The sequence below is a fragment of the Rhea pennata genome, chromosome 7, assembly GCF_028389875.1.
Source record: "Rhea pennata isolate bPtePen1 chromosome 7, bPtePen1.pri, whole genome shotgun sequence".
Taxonomy (NCBI): domain Eukaryota; kingdom Metazoa; phylum Chordata; class Aves; order Rheiformes; family Rheidae; genus Rhea; species Rhea pennata.
The window spans coordinates 20,262,221-20,277,169 of record NC_084669.1 but is presented as its reverse complement, the minus strand read 5'-3'; the positions used below and the strand labels follow the sequence as shown (position 1 = coordinate 20,277,169).

General features: G+C 41.7%; 1 protein-coding gene across 1 annotated transcript in view; it reads left to right on the top strand.

Moving 5' to 3' along the window:
• Positions 1-5,213, top strand: part of WDFY4 (WDFY family member 4) — a 147,524-nt gene extending 142,311 nt beyond the window's left edge. The window contains exons 59-62 of the mRNA XM_062579707.1: positions 302-484; positions 1,352-1,439; positions 3,685-3,796; positions 4,869-5,213. Of these exons, the coding sequence (XP_062435691.1) occupies positions 302-484; positions 1,352-1,439; positions 3,685-3,796; positions 4,869-4,935 (450 nt within the window). The 3' untranslated portion in view covers positions 4,936-5,213. The remainder of the gene's footprint in view (positions 1-301; positions 485-1,351; positions 1,440-3,684; positions 3,797-4,868) is intronic.
• The last annotated feature ends 9,736 nt before the right edge of the window (positions 5,214-14,949 follow it).

Sequence of the window (14,949 nt, the reverse complement as noted above, 5' to 3'; positions counted from 1 at the left end):
CTGGACTTTTTGGAAAATGGAAAGGAAACATTGAAATAAATACTTTCACTAATGAACAGAACAGAAACCTTTGTAGAAACCCAGAACAGCTGTCTAAGATTTAGCCAAGTAATGCAGTCACAATATCAAAATGTCAGAATTCTTCATGAGAAAAAAGTCATTTTTTACAATATCTGGCATTAATTTTCTGCTGAGAAGCAAAACAAAGGTGAGAATTTAAGCCTGGACAATATTGTCATTTACAGTTGGTGCAGGAGGGTAAGCGCAGGATCTTGAAACATTGCCTTCTCCGGTCTTACAGGGTGATATTGTCTCTTGTGCTGGATCCTCCTTATGCCTGTGGACAGTCAATGGCCAACCTCTTGTAAGCATTAACACTGCCTGCAACCCAGAAGGCCAGATTGTTTGCTGCTGCTTTGCTGAAGTGATGGACTGGGACACGCGCAGCCTCATCATCACAGGAAGCACAGATGGAGTGGTGAGGGTAGGTGTTTTCCATGGAGGGGGGAGAGGGAAGGGAATCCTTTTTCTGATTCCAGTGTAGAGCAGACACAGAAATTTGCATACTGAGTGGAGTGGAAAGTACCTTTAGTAGCACCATCCCTTTCTCAAGAAGGCAGCCCGAGGGGAAAGCTGAAAATTGGAGGAAAAAGTTTTGTTTCCTATCAGCTTTCATCTTCCTGGATGGAGGAATTTTAAGCAGTTATCTCTGCCACTCTGAAACAATTTTGAAAATATACTTTTCATTCTGGTCTATTTTGAAGGCAAAAATTGTGTTGCCCATCAGAAATATGTGAGAGCTTCTGTGAGGAACAATTTACTGCAGAAAAAGGAGCATCTGGCTGTTTTGTAGCACTTCTAGTTCGTGGACCTCAGTGCATTGCCTAACAAATGCAGTATGCATTACCTCTATTTTATAAATGGAGACACTGAGGTAGTAGTGGTGAGGAAGCCACTTACATAGATTCGCTTTTGCACAGATTGGTAGCAGAACCCTGCAGAATACATGGTTTCTGGATCTGAGTTCATAATTCAGTTTATTAAGCCATACTTTCTCAGAAGCAGGAATTCAGTCCTGGTTCTGCCCTCAGTCTGGCAGAAGAGCTTGCTGAGCTCCTAGTTAATACATCACTGCTTTGTCAGCCCGAGACCCCACCAGCTCCCTGCATACAGGTCTCCAGTGTGACACCCTGTGGCACAGTAGTGCAGGAAGAGCAAAACTGCCAGGTTCTGCTCTGACAATGCAACATCGGATTTCTAATTTTTTGGGGGGGTCGCAGACAGCCAGGTGTCTCTCATGCTGCTGGGTTATATCCAGGCTTTTACCCCTTCTGTCTCCTTGCTGGCATAGCTATGGAAGACTCAATACACCAGTGCTGCAGACCGAGCTGCTGGACTGAAATCACAGAGAGACATGATGGAAGCACTGAGCAGCACAGGTATGGCCATGAGGTGGGCAATGAACTGAAGTGTGGCTCTATGGTGCAGACCTTATTCTTTTGTGAGGCAGAAGAGGGTGTATGAACAGTGATATGAAGGGGAGATAGCACAGCATGACTGGTACAGCGTTACTGTAACAGCTGGGGTAACGGGTTAGCCACAACTCTACTGTGAAGACAAGGAACTGCTTAAGCCACCAATCCTCAGGGCACATGCTGCCTGGATGGAACTGAAAGCTGCTTTATACGCTCTGTCAAGCTTGATAGACCACTCTGCTGCATAAACCTGTGAAGCAAATGAACTATTCTGGCTCCAGAAAGCTTTTCCCGTAGCACCTCTGCTGGTGGCTTATGATAAAGTATCTTTGCCTGATGTCAGAGTGGGCAGTACCAGATCCTACCCCTGGGCAGTGACAGGAAAGTTTGTTGTCTTTCCCACTTTGAATGAGACTGGGGGCCTTCTGTACTGGTGGGAGGGCAGCAGCAGGCCCTGGTGCATGGCGCTGTTCATTGGAAGCTGTGCAGAGCTGAAGCTGATGCCCAGGAATTCTTGCAGAGCTGAGGCTGACAAGATGATGGGGCTATAGTGCTGACTGGTAATAAAACTACTTGAGCTCACTTCTTTGATCTAACAAATAAGCAGCTGAAACCTGTGAGGGAGCTTTAAAGGCACATCCTAATAGCACAGCTTGCTTCTGTTCACAGCACATTTTATGAAAGAAAGTAATTATGTTCTTAGTATGTATAATTTATACCACTTATTTGCTGTGATCCTCATTACAGATGTTCTCTATTGCTTCAATTTTAGGTGCCCAGTTTGCAAAAAGATAGAGCTATAGATGTAACATCTACATAAAAGGATGCTACACAATAATTGGGCATTACCAATCAGATCTCCAGAAGTGTTGTTCGTGGAACTTGGCATCTACGTTGCTTAGAATTTTAAGTGATAATAGTTATATGTACAGAGGCATATTGGAAGTGCCAGACCAGATGCCTATCATACCCTCTGTAATAGAGTCAGCTACTTCTAGGGAAGGTACAAGAATATCCTTGATGCCAGATATGAGGCAATCTAGCAGTGGTAACTACATACTTAGTTTCATTCTGGTCTCTTAATCAGTGATTGCTATAAGCCCAGGATTGGGTGTTCCTTCCAAAAATCATGTAGCATTGTGTAGTCATTTTGCAGATTCTTTTTACATATGCAAATGTCCAGTTTGTTTAAGAGTTTTCCTGAATTTCTGTCCTTAAGAACTTCCTGTGGCAAAGATTTCCATGACCTAACTACTTGGATATAATTGTGTAGCAGTGTCTTTAAAATTAAGTCAGCAAACTTAATTTTAGCTATTTTTAAAAGCTAAGTCTTCCTAATTTTTAAAAGCTAAGTCTTCCTAAACAGTTTCCCAAACTAGGACTTAAAAGCTGACCTTGGGAGCATAGCTGAATAAAATTCCTATTTGTGCTTTTTTCAGAGAAAATCATTAAAAAACCCACATATATTGACCACGTATCCGTTGATGTATACGAACGCATCGGTTCTTGCACAGGAGCATAAGGATGCATGTTCTCACAGACGCATAGAGGGCAATATAATTTTTTTCTTAGAGAGGTGTAATCAGAGCAGTGACCTGCTCTCCTAAACTGCTCAGATGACTTCAGAATTATTTTAAATGGCCAAATACTTCCACTTCTCATTCTACATATTAAAGAAAATAAAATTAATATAAAACATAGTCATTAGAACAGAAGTAACTATGATTGCGTTATGTTGTTGGAGGGGGTGCGCACATGCTTGTGTGTGTATGTGAAATGTCCTCAGCATTTAATTATTGGTTCTGTTATGAGCAGATTTAGATAAGTTGATAATACCAGGGCTTTATGTAATTTCTTTTTACTAGGCAATTATGGGCTGTATTATATCGTGGCAGCAAGGTATTGTGGGGCATCTTATTAAGCGTAGAGCCAGTGAAAACTGATGAACAATTTTGCTGAACTAGGCATGCAATTTAGAAAGCAATAATACACAAATCCAATTTAACACACAATTGATACAGCCGCACGTCAGCACATGTAACTATCATAGCCACAAATTAAATTGGGATGGGCCTATTTTGCAACAGCACAGACTGAGATTAAATATATTTGTTCTCAACTTAACAACTTGCTGACCATAAATAATAACAATCCCTTCCATACTGCCCCTAGACACTTTCTAAATATTTATTTTTAAACCACACAACAGGTAACAAGTGTGGAAAACATCTTGTCCTCTGTCGGGAACTGAATCCCAGCCTTGCCTTTACTGGAAAACCAAGTAAGAAAAGCCCGGCAGTGACGGCGCTTGCCGTGTCCAGGTACGGTCCTTTCCTTTGCGTTGTAGTCTATGCCCAGCAGAGGGCACCCGATCAGCCTCAGTGTCTCCACGGGTCTGTCCTAAATCATCGGATTATTTTATTCCGAAGTTTATATTTCTATTGTTTCTTTAAATTTCACTGGAATTTCTATGTCTTAGCCAAATGCAGCCACTCTGGAACCTGGCCTGGCCAACTGTATTAAGTGAAGGTTTTGGGGATAGTCAGCAGCTGGCTGGGAGACATTGCAGGAGAAATAACAGCTTTTGGGGGGTAGAGTTGCAGAAATGAGTAGCTACTACTCTGTTTCTGCATTGCAGTGAAATCAATACCCTAGGAGTTGCTGGAGATGCCAGCTCCTTAATGAAATGTCAAAAAGATGTCTCTGGCTAAAAAAGGACTTTGTTAAACTGCAATCGGTTTGCACAGCAGTAACATTTTAGTTTACTAAATCCCACTCCAGCAGTTTCATCTGGCTGTAATAATTGTCTTCATCTTCTACCCCAGGACACGGTGCTGTTAAACAGTTGCTGTCTTACTACTCAGAAGCGCTGATGTTTTGATAGTTGCTAAAATGATTCCCATGTTCTTCATGCACAGATTTAGAGCACTTAGAGTGTGATGCTTATATGCATGGAAAATGTGAAAGTTTGAGGAGTTTAGTTTCACTGTATTGATGGTAGTGCATGCAGCAGAGATTTAGGTGTCTGAAGCCCTGAGAGTGTGTCAAAAAGTCAGAATTCTGAATCTGGCCAGCAGATTTAATTAATATTGGTAGATGCTCAGTATCTGTGAATGTCAGTGAAGGGTGAATGGTCAGAGCTCCAGATCTGGCTGAAGTGTCCTCAGCTGACCTGCTGAACTCTGGGAAAGCTTTTGGATCTGATTCCAAGTTCAGACTTCGTGGTATGAATCCTTTTCTAGTTGTCATCGTGCTTCTTCAGACTTAACACTAAGTTAACACTAAAGATCACCTGCTCCCTCGTCCTAGTTGCTGCACAGGCAAGAGAAAGCCCTGATCATATTTACATCTTCAACATTGTTCTCTTTTTCTTTTCTTCCTTTCTTTCTCAAGAAATTCCTCCAAGCTCCTAGCTGGCGATGACTGGGGAAGAATCTGCTGTTGGTCTGTGGATGGATAGGAAGAAATAATTAGGATCTCTTGTTCTCAGTCTTTTGGATGGAGATAAAATTGCCCTTCAGAAGATTCATACAAGATTCAGAGGAACCTGGAAGCTTATGGAAGGGAACAAATCTCAAAGCAGTTGTTGGACTGACCTTGCAGTCAGATCTGTCTGAAATCAGAAAATGGACCCCAAAGTTATGGGAAAGATACTGACAGACAATGCACATATACTAGAAGAATCTGCAGAATTTTTCTTGAACTTTTATATTTTAAAGTTTTTTAGATACTGAATTTGGCATATTATTTTGTATTTCACATCGCAGTTCAAGGTAGCAAATAAAACTTGCCAAGGAGCAGCATAGCTTAATAAATTTAACACATTCTAGTTTTAGAGATCAGAAAATACTAAGGCTTCAAAATGATGTACAGTACATTTGTTGCAGTGTTTTTGTTCTTGCTAACACATGTTAGTATCCTTGCTTTGCCCCTCCTTCTTCCCTCAACCTGGGATATTGCATGAAAAGTGTGCTCCTTCAAAAAAGTTACTTAGATCACAAAGTGAGGATAGGAGATGCTCAATCACAGGTTGATGGTGGTGCCTTCATCCAGCTGCATTGTGAACACCTTAGGCTACCTAATTCCCTGACTTGTGTTTTCACAATGAGCAAGGTAGGCAAGATGCACAGAAGGGATGAGGGTGAGGATCTGGCACAGCTGGTAAGTGTATTCTTTTATTCTCCTCTTACACTACCTTCTTTTCTAGCCTTGCCCTGATGTTCTTTGGTATATCAGCATATCACATGTGCTTTGGGATTTACCTTCATATTTACCCTGCATGGTAAAAGTGAGGAATACAAAGTATATGAAAGCTGAGACAGTAGTTTAACAAATTTATGTGCCATTTGGGTCCCCTACTGAGATGCAACTGGTGTGAAAAATGAAGCTCCTTTGCATTTTCTGAGAATCTGGAAGAACTATACTGATGATAACTTAACTCCTCCCTTGACCTGGTAAGGAAATAAAGCATCTTATCTTACAAACAGAAGGTCTGAGAAGCCACTTAAGTGGAGTAGCTTGCTGAAAACCATGGATTACATTAGGGCGGAGCACTAATGGATAATCACTCACTGGGTGAACACAAATATTGTAGACAGAAAGGATGCTGAACCTACCCCCTGACATCCAGAGATGCAAGAATTCCCTGTTTCCAGTAAACTGAGAGCTCTTAATATTGAAAGAGTGGTTCAGCATACTATCCTGGAGAGGTGGAGATTAAGGAACATGGGAAACTGCTCATGTCAAAAGTCTTAAAGGAAGAGACTTGACAGCATCACTAGGAAGGATCAGGAATAAAAGGCAGGGGATTTATTGGTGGTCTTTTCACTGCACTGTCAACTTTCTTCTTCCTGTACAGTCCTGTTTTGTTCATGACTCTTCTTTTGAATTAGGTTACTGAATGAGCAAGCCCTCCTATGGCAAACAGCTTCTTTCTTTACAGAGTGCTGACATGTGCCCCTCCTCAAGCTCAGTCTAAACACTGCAGTGAATTAGGTAGTTGCCTGTGGAAAATGTAGTATTTAGAGGTTATCTTATGATATAGGTGTACAAGGAGGCTGGATTATGTCTACACAGATGATCTGGTGGTTTATCTTTCCTAACCTCTGAGTATATGACCTGGTGACTTTTAAATATCATCCTTTCTGTGCTCAGGGAAACATTTACTGAAAATAGGCCCAAAACACCAATTTTTGCCGTCAAAGTAACATTATAGTACAGAGGTAACCATGCCTTTCTCTCCTTTTCTTGAGAACTGAGATTTTAGAAAGGTCGGTTGTCCTAGAATTGAACAAAATTGATCACACTCCTTCCTTCCTCTTCCTTCTCATATTCCTTAAAAGTAAACTGTGATTTTATGCTACACGGAGAGTAGGATGTGGACTGTGAATACAGTCAACTGTGAATACAGCTTTGCAAAATCATCATAAAGGTAATCAGAGCCATGGGAGAAGTTGAATACCTATGTATTCATTTACCTAGTGGGCTTCTTGATAACTTGTTAGATGTATCTGTTTAGCCTTTTCATTCTGCATGTATTTGCCAATATCAGATCTTCCCTTTCCTAGAGCCAGCATCCACTCTACTGCCTGTGCAGCAATACTAACTACTCCAGTGCTCTGGACATCAGCCTGACTTTGCTAGACATAAGAACAGGCCACTTGTAATTGCACACTCGCCGTGCATGGTTTTAACAGGTTCATTGCATCATAACTAGCCTCAACTGTCTTGCATCTTCAGGAGGAATAGGAGGTGCATCAACTGTTGTTTTGAAGCACGGAACAAATACAGAGTGTGTGCATGAATGGAAATCAGTAGATTAAGAATTAGTTTTCCTGCATTAAGCTTGTTCTCATGTTCAGGGAACTGTAATTTGGGAGAATATAAAAAAGAAAATAGAAATGAATTGAAATTTCGTCCTGGGGAAAACTGATTAGTAGTGATTGGTTGTAAAACAGTGCTTCACCCAGAGGAAGTGGGGTACTCTGAGACAAGAACGCTGAGAACTGACATGTTAATGCCAGTAACACAGAAGTGATACTATCATCATGATGTAAACAACTAACAGCACTGATGTATTCTCAAACTCTTTGCTGGATGAGGATATGGGTAGCTTTAGGCAGGTGCACTTGATATGACTCTATCACTTCTCACGCTGAGGAACCCCTCTCCTCCCAGTGTGTTAACTGGTGTGTTCAGCAGTCCTAGGGTCATGTCTGCACCAGCACCCATTCCAGTATTGTCCAAAACCTTCCCCTGTCCAAAGAGTCATTCATCTCTGCAAGCATAAAGATTGCAAACGATGCTCCTGGATTGCACAGCCTCGTAATAGTTTGGAGTTCATCTGTTTTGACTTACAGCAATGTAATTGTGGCCTCAGCAGTATGAAGGCAAATAGCATCTAGCTTTTCTTTAGTGGTAAGTCCTTTCTGAGACTGCTGTCTATCTAACACCTGGGCAAGTTCTGCTGTGCTGCTCCACCCTACAGAAATATAGTCTAATGCTCTAGAATTCAGAGGTTTTCAGCAAAGGTCAGGACCATTACCTCACAAGGCTGTTGGAGTCTTCCAGTTTATTGAGGAACTCTTGGTTTCTTCTCTCCTCTATTTAGCTCCAGATTTTTCTCTGAGTCATAAGTTATGGGAAGAAGTACGTACTGAGAGTACATGCTTGGTAGAGTTAAGGCACAAATGTAAGCATGTCACAGTCATAAGATTTCACAGGCCAGATGTAGCCAGTGTATGTGATCGGGTACAGTGAAGAAAGGAGATCCTGGAGGAGGGTGGTAGAATGCCATCTCATCATCATCTTGCAGGCAAGTCCCTGTGACATGAAGTAATTGCTAGAAGTTTCTAAAATATGGTTAAACAATTAGCAGCAGACCAATGTTCTTGCAAGCACTTCCTTTTGTATTTGTGCTGATCTCCTGTGTATTTGGTAAAGGCTGAATGTCAGTGAAATTCTGCCAGCTCTAGATGTGGAGGCAGCTTTTGCTGAGGCATAGACAGGGCCTAGTGTTAGCTAGCTGCCAGGCCTCAGGAGCAGTAATGGTGCCTATTCGGTGAGTATCCTGATGTGATTCTGATTCTCTAATGGCCACATGGGATGGCAGATCTAGAATATGTTCAAAAATTAAGCAAGCAGAGCAATTCCACAGCATTACAGTAAAGATGGAGTTATGCTGAAAGTAAGTGGCTCAGTAAAAATATCACCAAAGTGGTGTAATTATCTCAGAAATCACTTTTGCAAGGGGTAAGTAGCTCAGGGTGAGAATTACCCTTAAAAGATACTCAATCCCATTAGGATAAGAAATGCAGAATTAAGGCACAATCTTTAACTCTGCCCTGTAGGGAGCCAAGAAGAGAAATATGGAATAGCACAACCTTTATGTGACTTTAAATATCAGCTTAATTGGGGACCATAAACCTTAAAATGCCTTAATCACACTTACTTGGTTATTGCACAGACCATCTTGCTTCCTTCTTTGGCAGTAGCGCTCTTGTAATGTTCGTGAGCATTAAATTCTTGTCTGATTTCTGTAGTTTTCTGTTGGCTAATAAAGGCTAGTGAAGCAATGTTTGTAGAGCTGCTTGTGCACTGCAGGGCCTTTGTATCCTCATTAAAAAAGAATTTGCTCAAGCCTTCTCTGAAAAATCCGTACAAACAGATCTGTAGCTCCCACAGGAAAGTTTCCTGTGATTGTCACTGACTGCTCCTAAGTCCTTTTTGTATGTGGATCTGAAGGCTTGTTGCAAGGAGGAATTGGTAACCAGATTATCTTGTTCAGGATTTCAAATTGCTGTCATGAGGGAAGTATCTGAAGGCCTTGTCAGCTAAAACCATTAGCAGGGATGTGCTCCCTTCTGTATGAAAATGCAGTCTGTCTTGCCTCTCATCTTCGTTGAGGGATTTCCCAAGAGAGTTCAGAAGGAAGCCTAGAAAACTTCTGGACCTGATCCTCCTCCCTCTTGCCTCCTCTTGCTTGGTAGTTAGTCACAGGAAGAGCCAGGTTTTCAAGAGTGTTGATTCAATTTGCTCTTCATAAACTGACTTTGCTGTTTAGGCTCTTCAGAGGGGACTTGAGAACCCCAAAGAAATAGGTAGTGTAATTCTAATTCCAACCTCTTGGAGCTGTCTGGCAGTAGGAAGGACTAGAGGAGACTTTGAGCAGAAAGATCATCCAGGGCATGCTAGATGGACAGTGCTGGCTATCTCCCTGGTCCTGCAAGATATTCTTTGCCTTTTGAGTCAGTTGCTTATATGAGCTCATTCCTTTCGGAAAACCATGAGCTCGGAAAGACTGGAACCTTATCTCCGGTCTCAGGCATTTTTATGGCCTAAGACTCATAGCCCAATTTGCTGAGCGCTGAGAGCTCTGAATGCCCTTGCTGAGAAAGTTACAAGTGTTGGATGGTGGGTGGCGCCTGTAGCAACCATGGCTGTTGTTCAGCGCTCTTGGGAGTTAAAGCTGTCACAGCTTTCGTCTGCCTGAAAGCAGCACTGAGCCAGATAACTGGAGTGATTTGCTTGCATACATTCAGCCACACATCATGCAGAGCTCAGACTAATTGCTGCCTTATCACTGTCAGTCTTCAGGCATGTGTGCACCATAATTACTGTCATTTAAGTCAGCGAGGCTGATGGGGAGATGTGAAAGGGGACAGGGCTGAAGGAGGACTGGCAACCTTCCCTGTGCTTTTTGCCCTAAATAACAGGTGGTCATAACTCTTCCCAAGTTTCAGGATGCTCCGAGAAATTTGATGCATGAAGTTTTTAAAAAGGAACCTCCTCAAACCTGACACCACAGTTAAATATCGAGATCTTGGGGACTATGGGTAATACTTGGTACAATGAACACTGAGCAAGTGTGGGCCTTGTGATGGGAAAAACTGAGCCTGTGTTCAGTGGGTGCTCAGTATGTTTCATACCTAAGCATCACACTGGCCCTCTGCACGTGGAGAATTGTTTGTACAAAGCAGTAATTTGAGAGGCCAAGGGCCAAGAGCTGTGTGCTGGCTGGATGGCTGGAGCAGAGGATGCCAGGTGAGCCTCTGCTGTGAGGAGAACATTGTGAGCTCTTACTGGTGTACAGAGAAGAAAAGTGGTCTCTGCTGCCTGGGCAGTGGGTAATTTAGTGGGGAAGGTGAAATCCTGATTTGCTCCAGAGCCTTTGTCAGCACTGTTTGTCTGCCTAGCACACTGGTCTGTGTCCGTAACCTGGTATTTGGTGACCTGAGTGGTTTAAGGACTCAGTTGCAGCCTTGCTGGATGTAACAATGTGGTGGTTGTTGGGGGTGTCTGACTGAAGCTCTGGTTAGCTCTCAGATCTCCAGTGCATGATTATGAGCAGAATATATACTCCATATTTGGGATGTATATTTACAGGCCCTTCTCTGAGGCAGTGCTGGGACTGTGATAAGTGGGAGGAGGCTCGCTAGAAATCTACTCAAGCAGGTCTAATTGTACCAAATAGAACGGCTCAGTAGAGTGGAAAATAATCCTCATATATCTACCCGAAGAAGATAATGACCTTTTAAATAACAGAAGCAATTTTTTTTCAGTACCCCAATTACTCTGAACTCTCAAATGTCAAAGTGCTGGGCACTTTCAAAATAACTTAATTTAGACATTTATAGCACTTAGACACTGCTAGTTTCTTATCTAACCTAATTATGGGTTGTTCAGGAAATTGCAAAGCATCCCAATTAATGCTATTTTTTATAGTGATACATAGAAGTGGCCTTTGCCATTTGCTGTCATCATGTGCACAGTGATTTACTCATTCTGGCTTTTGAGTTCATTCCCTGGCAGAACAAAGCTCTTCTATTCTCTGGTTGCTCTTAGAGAGTAAGCAAGGAAGCAGTGGAGGTAGAGGTGAGTATAGCTTTATCTGTGCGAAGGGTTTGAAGGACACGTGATACAGTGAGAGCAAAGGCAGGATTGTTTGTCAAAAAGGTGCCATATAGCGTAAGTGTGGCACTGACTGTCAGTCCTGTTGATTGTCTCTGATCCAAGTCCAGAATTCTCTGGTTGCCTCTCTCTCCCAGGACTAGCATGGTAAATAAGGGTTGTAAAGGTACTTAGCAGAGTAAAAACTCTTTTCACAGATGGTGCGGTACAATCTCGCTTCTAGTTCCTGTTCATAGCAGGAAGAACTGGAGCTGGGGGAAAGTGGTATAGAACTACTGAACAGCATCCAGCAGCATCCTTGTCTGCTGGTATGGCATGGGGAGGATGTGTGTCTGATTGCCTTTTTGAACGTGACAACCCTTGCCAATCACCATGTTTGCTTGCCCTATATGTTTATGCGATGCCCTATTCTGTGCTATGTCTCTCTGTTGGTATCAGGAGAGACCTGTTAGCAGCCAGACAAGTTACTGGAGGTCTCTTCTTTCCTGAGGATAACTCAATAGGATCAATGGCTAGTTTCTCAAGGGAAGATGTAAGGCCATTATGTGATACAGTAGGTACCTAACTATTGAACCTGCTCTGAATCGTGTCCAAGACCATGCCATCCCAGAAGAGAAAGGCAAAAGCCTCCAAAAGTGGTCCTGTCCTACTGTACAGCTTCTTACAGAGTAATTGGGGTACTGTACAGCTTCTCTGCGTACAGATTTCACATTGTTGGGTTCTTGGTTCTCATTCCCTTACTTACTGTAAGATGTTTCTGTAGACAAGACAGAGATAGGATTTTAACTTGTTTTAACTGAAATCCAGGAGGGAGGGTCCAAGTTTAACTTAACTGATTGTATTCAAGAAGGGCACAGGGAACAGAAGCAGAGAGAGATGTGAAGTGACTTTACCAAAGCTTGTCCTTAGCCAGGAGTAGAAACTATGTGAGCTTGCCTAAATACTTTGTCTGCACAGCTGCCTTCTTCCCTGTTGTTAGAAGCAGGAGAGTCCCAGGTTCTGCACATCGGGGAGAACTGTGATTGCAGTAACTAGCTGTGTTATATATTAAAAGGAAAGCCTGAGCAGGGCTAAGCTGAAAACTTGACAAGGGCTTCCAGAGTATTTCTGACTGATGTGGTCACAGACTGAAAAGTCTCTTATAGGTTCAAACAACCCAACAATGCTGGTGAAGAACAGTAGGGACTTAAGATAATATGGTGTCAGGATAGATAGGATTATTGGCCAATCTATTGCTTTGTAGTCATTCGAGCCCATTGCTTCAGCATTCAGCTGCTGAGTGGAAATGTTTGAATACACTACAGCTGCCAGATTGACTGACAGAGCTGGGGCAGACAGGGAGGAGATATTTGATAGCCAAAAGTTGGAGCTATAGTATGTTTTGTGCAGGTGTTTCATTAGGCTTTTCCTCCTGTGGATTGGGCTCCAAATGGGATCTGGGAAACCATTTACCACCTTTCCCATTCTCTGAATTCCCATGGTCTAGTGTGTAGGGATCCATTTTCTCTGGATTAACATGCAAATCTTTGCCAAGGAAGTATTCTCAGATCGAGAGGAAAGGCTTACAGAATTGAGGTTACTTCTCTCTTCAACCTTCCCCTCACTAGATTTAACAGCTTTCAAATACGGAAGAGGTTGTTGAGAGGGAAGAGAACTGTCCTTTGACATTTTGAATAATGAGGGCTGTGGAAACAGATCGTGGGGAGAGTATGGAACGCTATTACTGCAGGTTCTAAGAACAGATTAGACCAATCTCTGCCAGACTTAGTCATGTTAAATCAGGCTGAGTCAGTCCAACCTTGAGATGGCGTGATAGACTAGCTAGCATCTCAGGATCCTTTCCATCTCCATTTTCTTTTTTTTCTGAGAGGAATAATACAAACCGCAAGTCTTCTGTTGACATGCAGTTATCACTCTAGCTTCCAACCAAACTGATGAAATGGAGTTGTAGCAGGTGGTGGAACAAAACACACCAGGTGAGTATGCTTCAGGTTAGTACAAGAAACATAGGAGAACGACTGTTATGATGTCACTCATGAAATGTTTTAGAGGAGTCCTCAAGAAAGCAGAATTTCATCTACAAATCATACAGCAAAGGAGACCTCATCTGGTTTGAGTCCTACTATGCCAGAACTTGGCCAAACCCTGATTAAGAACACAAGTTGTTTAAACTTCTTAATTAAGAAAACCCCATAATCAGGTTATAGTTATTTGAAGACAAATAATTTGCTTGTAAGGACAGAGATAACAACATTCCAACCACACCTACCAATTAGAAAGTTGTAATAAAGAGTAATAAAAAACCCCTTCCTTGGGCTACAGAATCAACCCCCGCACAGCTTGCAACACTGTGTGATTTACTTCTGTTTGCTGATGGAGGATTCTGTAATAAAATCTAATGTGCAGGAACAAGGTGTATCTAACCAAAGCAGTAAGCATCTCTAACTCTATTTAAAGCTATAGAGTGTAGTATATTAACATTTAACAATGTGACACTAAATTGTTTTGAAGCTATTAGGGCTGTATTTGTTAAAGTTTCAGCACTACGCCATGATTTACCAACGACAACACGGGGAGTAACCAAAATAACATGACCCTACAGACTCCAAGTGCTGCTTAATAAGATGCTAAAAGTCTTCATGGGAGCTTCTGTCATATAAGAGAACAGCAGGCTACGTTCAGCTCTGTTGCTGTTCTGCTGAAGCCAGAGGGAGTTGTGACAGAGATGAATTTGGCATTTCCTATTGAAAAGCACTAAATCCAAAGTATCTGCCTTCTCCTGTTAAAGCACGTTATACTCAATGATTTTTTTTTCTTTGTAGTCTTTCCAGAGAGTTGCTTTGGTATTTAAAGATGTACAGCTTATTGGAAAGGAAAGCATGGTGTTTCTATTCCTCCAAGAATATGAACTGAAATTATTAAATCTGCATGAGAAAAGGCTCGGGAAATACCTGCTCAGAAAGATGTAGTGTTCTCCTAAGTAATAGTTCTGGCTTCCTTTCACTCTGCTCCTCTGTTGCCTTTCAAGATTGTGCTGTTGCCTGAGGTCAATCACAAATAAAAAACATTTTAAAATTGTGGAATTTTCTGCAGAATGGAAAACTTAATTCTCACCTAGATGGATTTTCTAAGTGTGTAGTATGAGATTGACACATATTCATATAATTCTCTAGGAAACAATAAATCCTACACAGACTGAGAGGACCTCTCTCACCAAAAATGTAATTTATTTAGCTATATTAACTATTATTTGGGGAAATTAGGCATCAAACATAAACAAAAATACATAGCCTATTAATACAGAATGAAGGGTATTCATTAAAATGCTGGGCATAAACACACAGTAGAGGATTTTTCTGAACAATGGACACAAAGTCCAATTATATGTAAAAGAAACAATTATATATCAAACTTGAGAAAGTTCTCACAACGAAGTGACCAGCTCAATGTAGCAGTGACCTGCTTAATGTATTAGAGTTGTATCTTTATTTTGGAAGGATTAACTATTATGTTTTATACCTTTCCATGTCCTTCATTACAGCTGTTTGCATGAGAGGGGATGTTG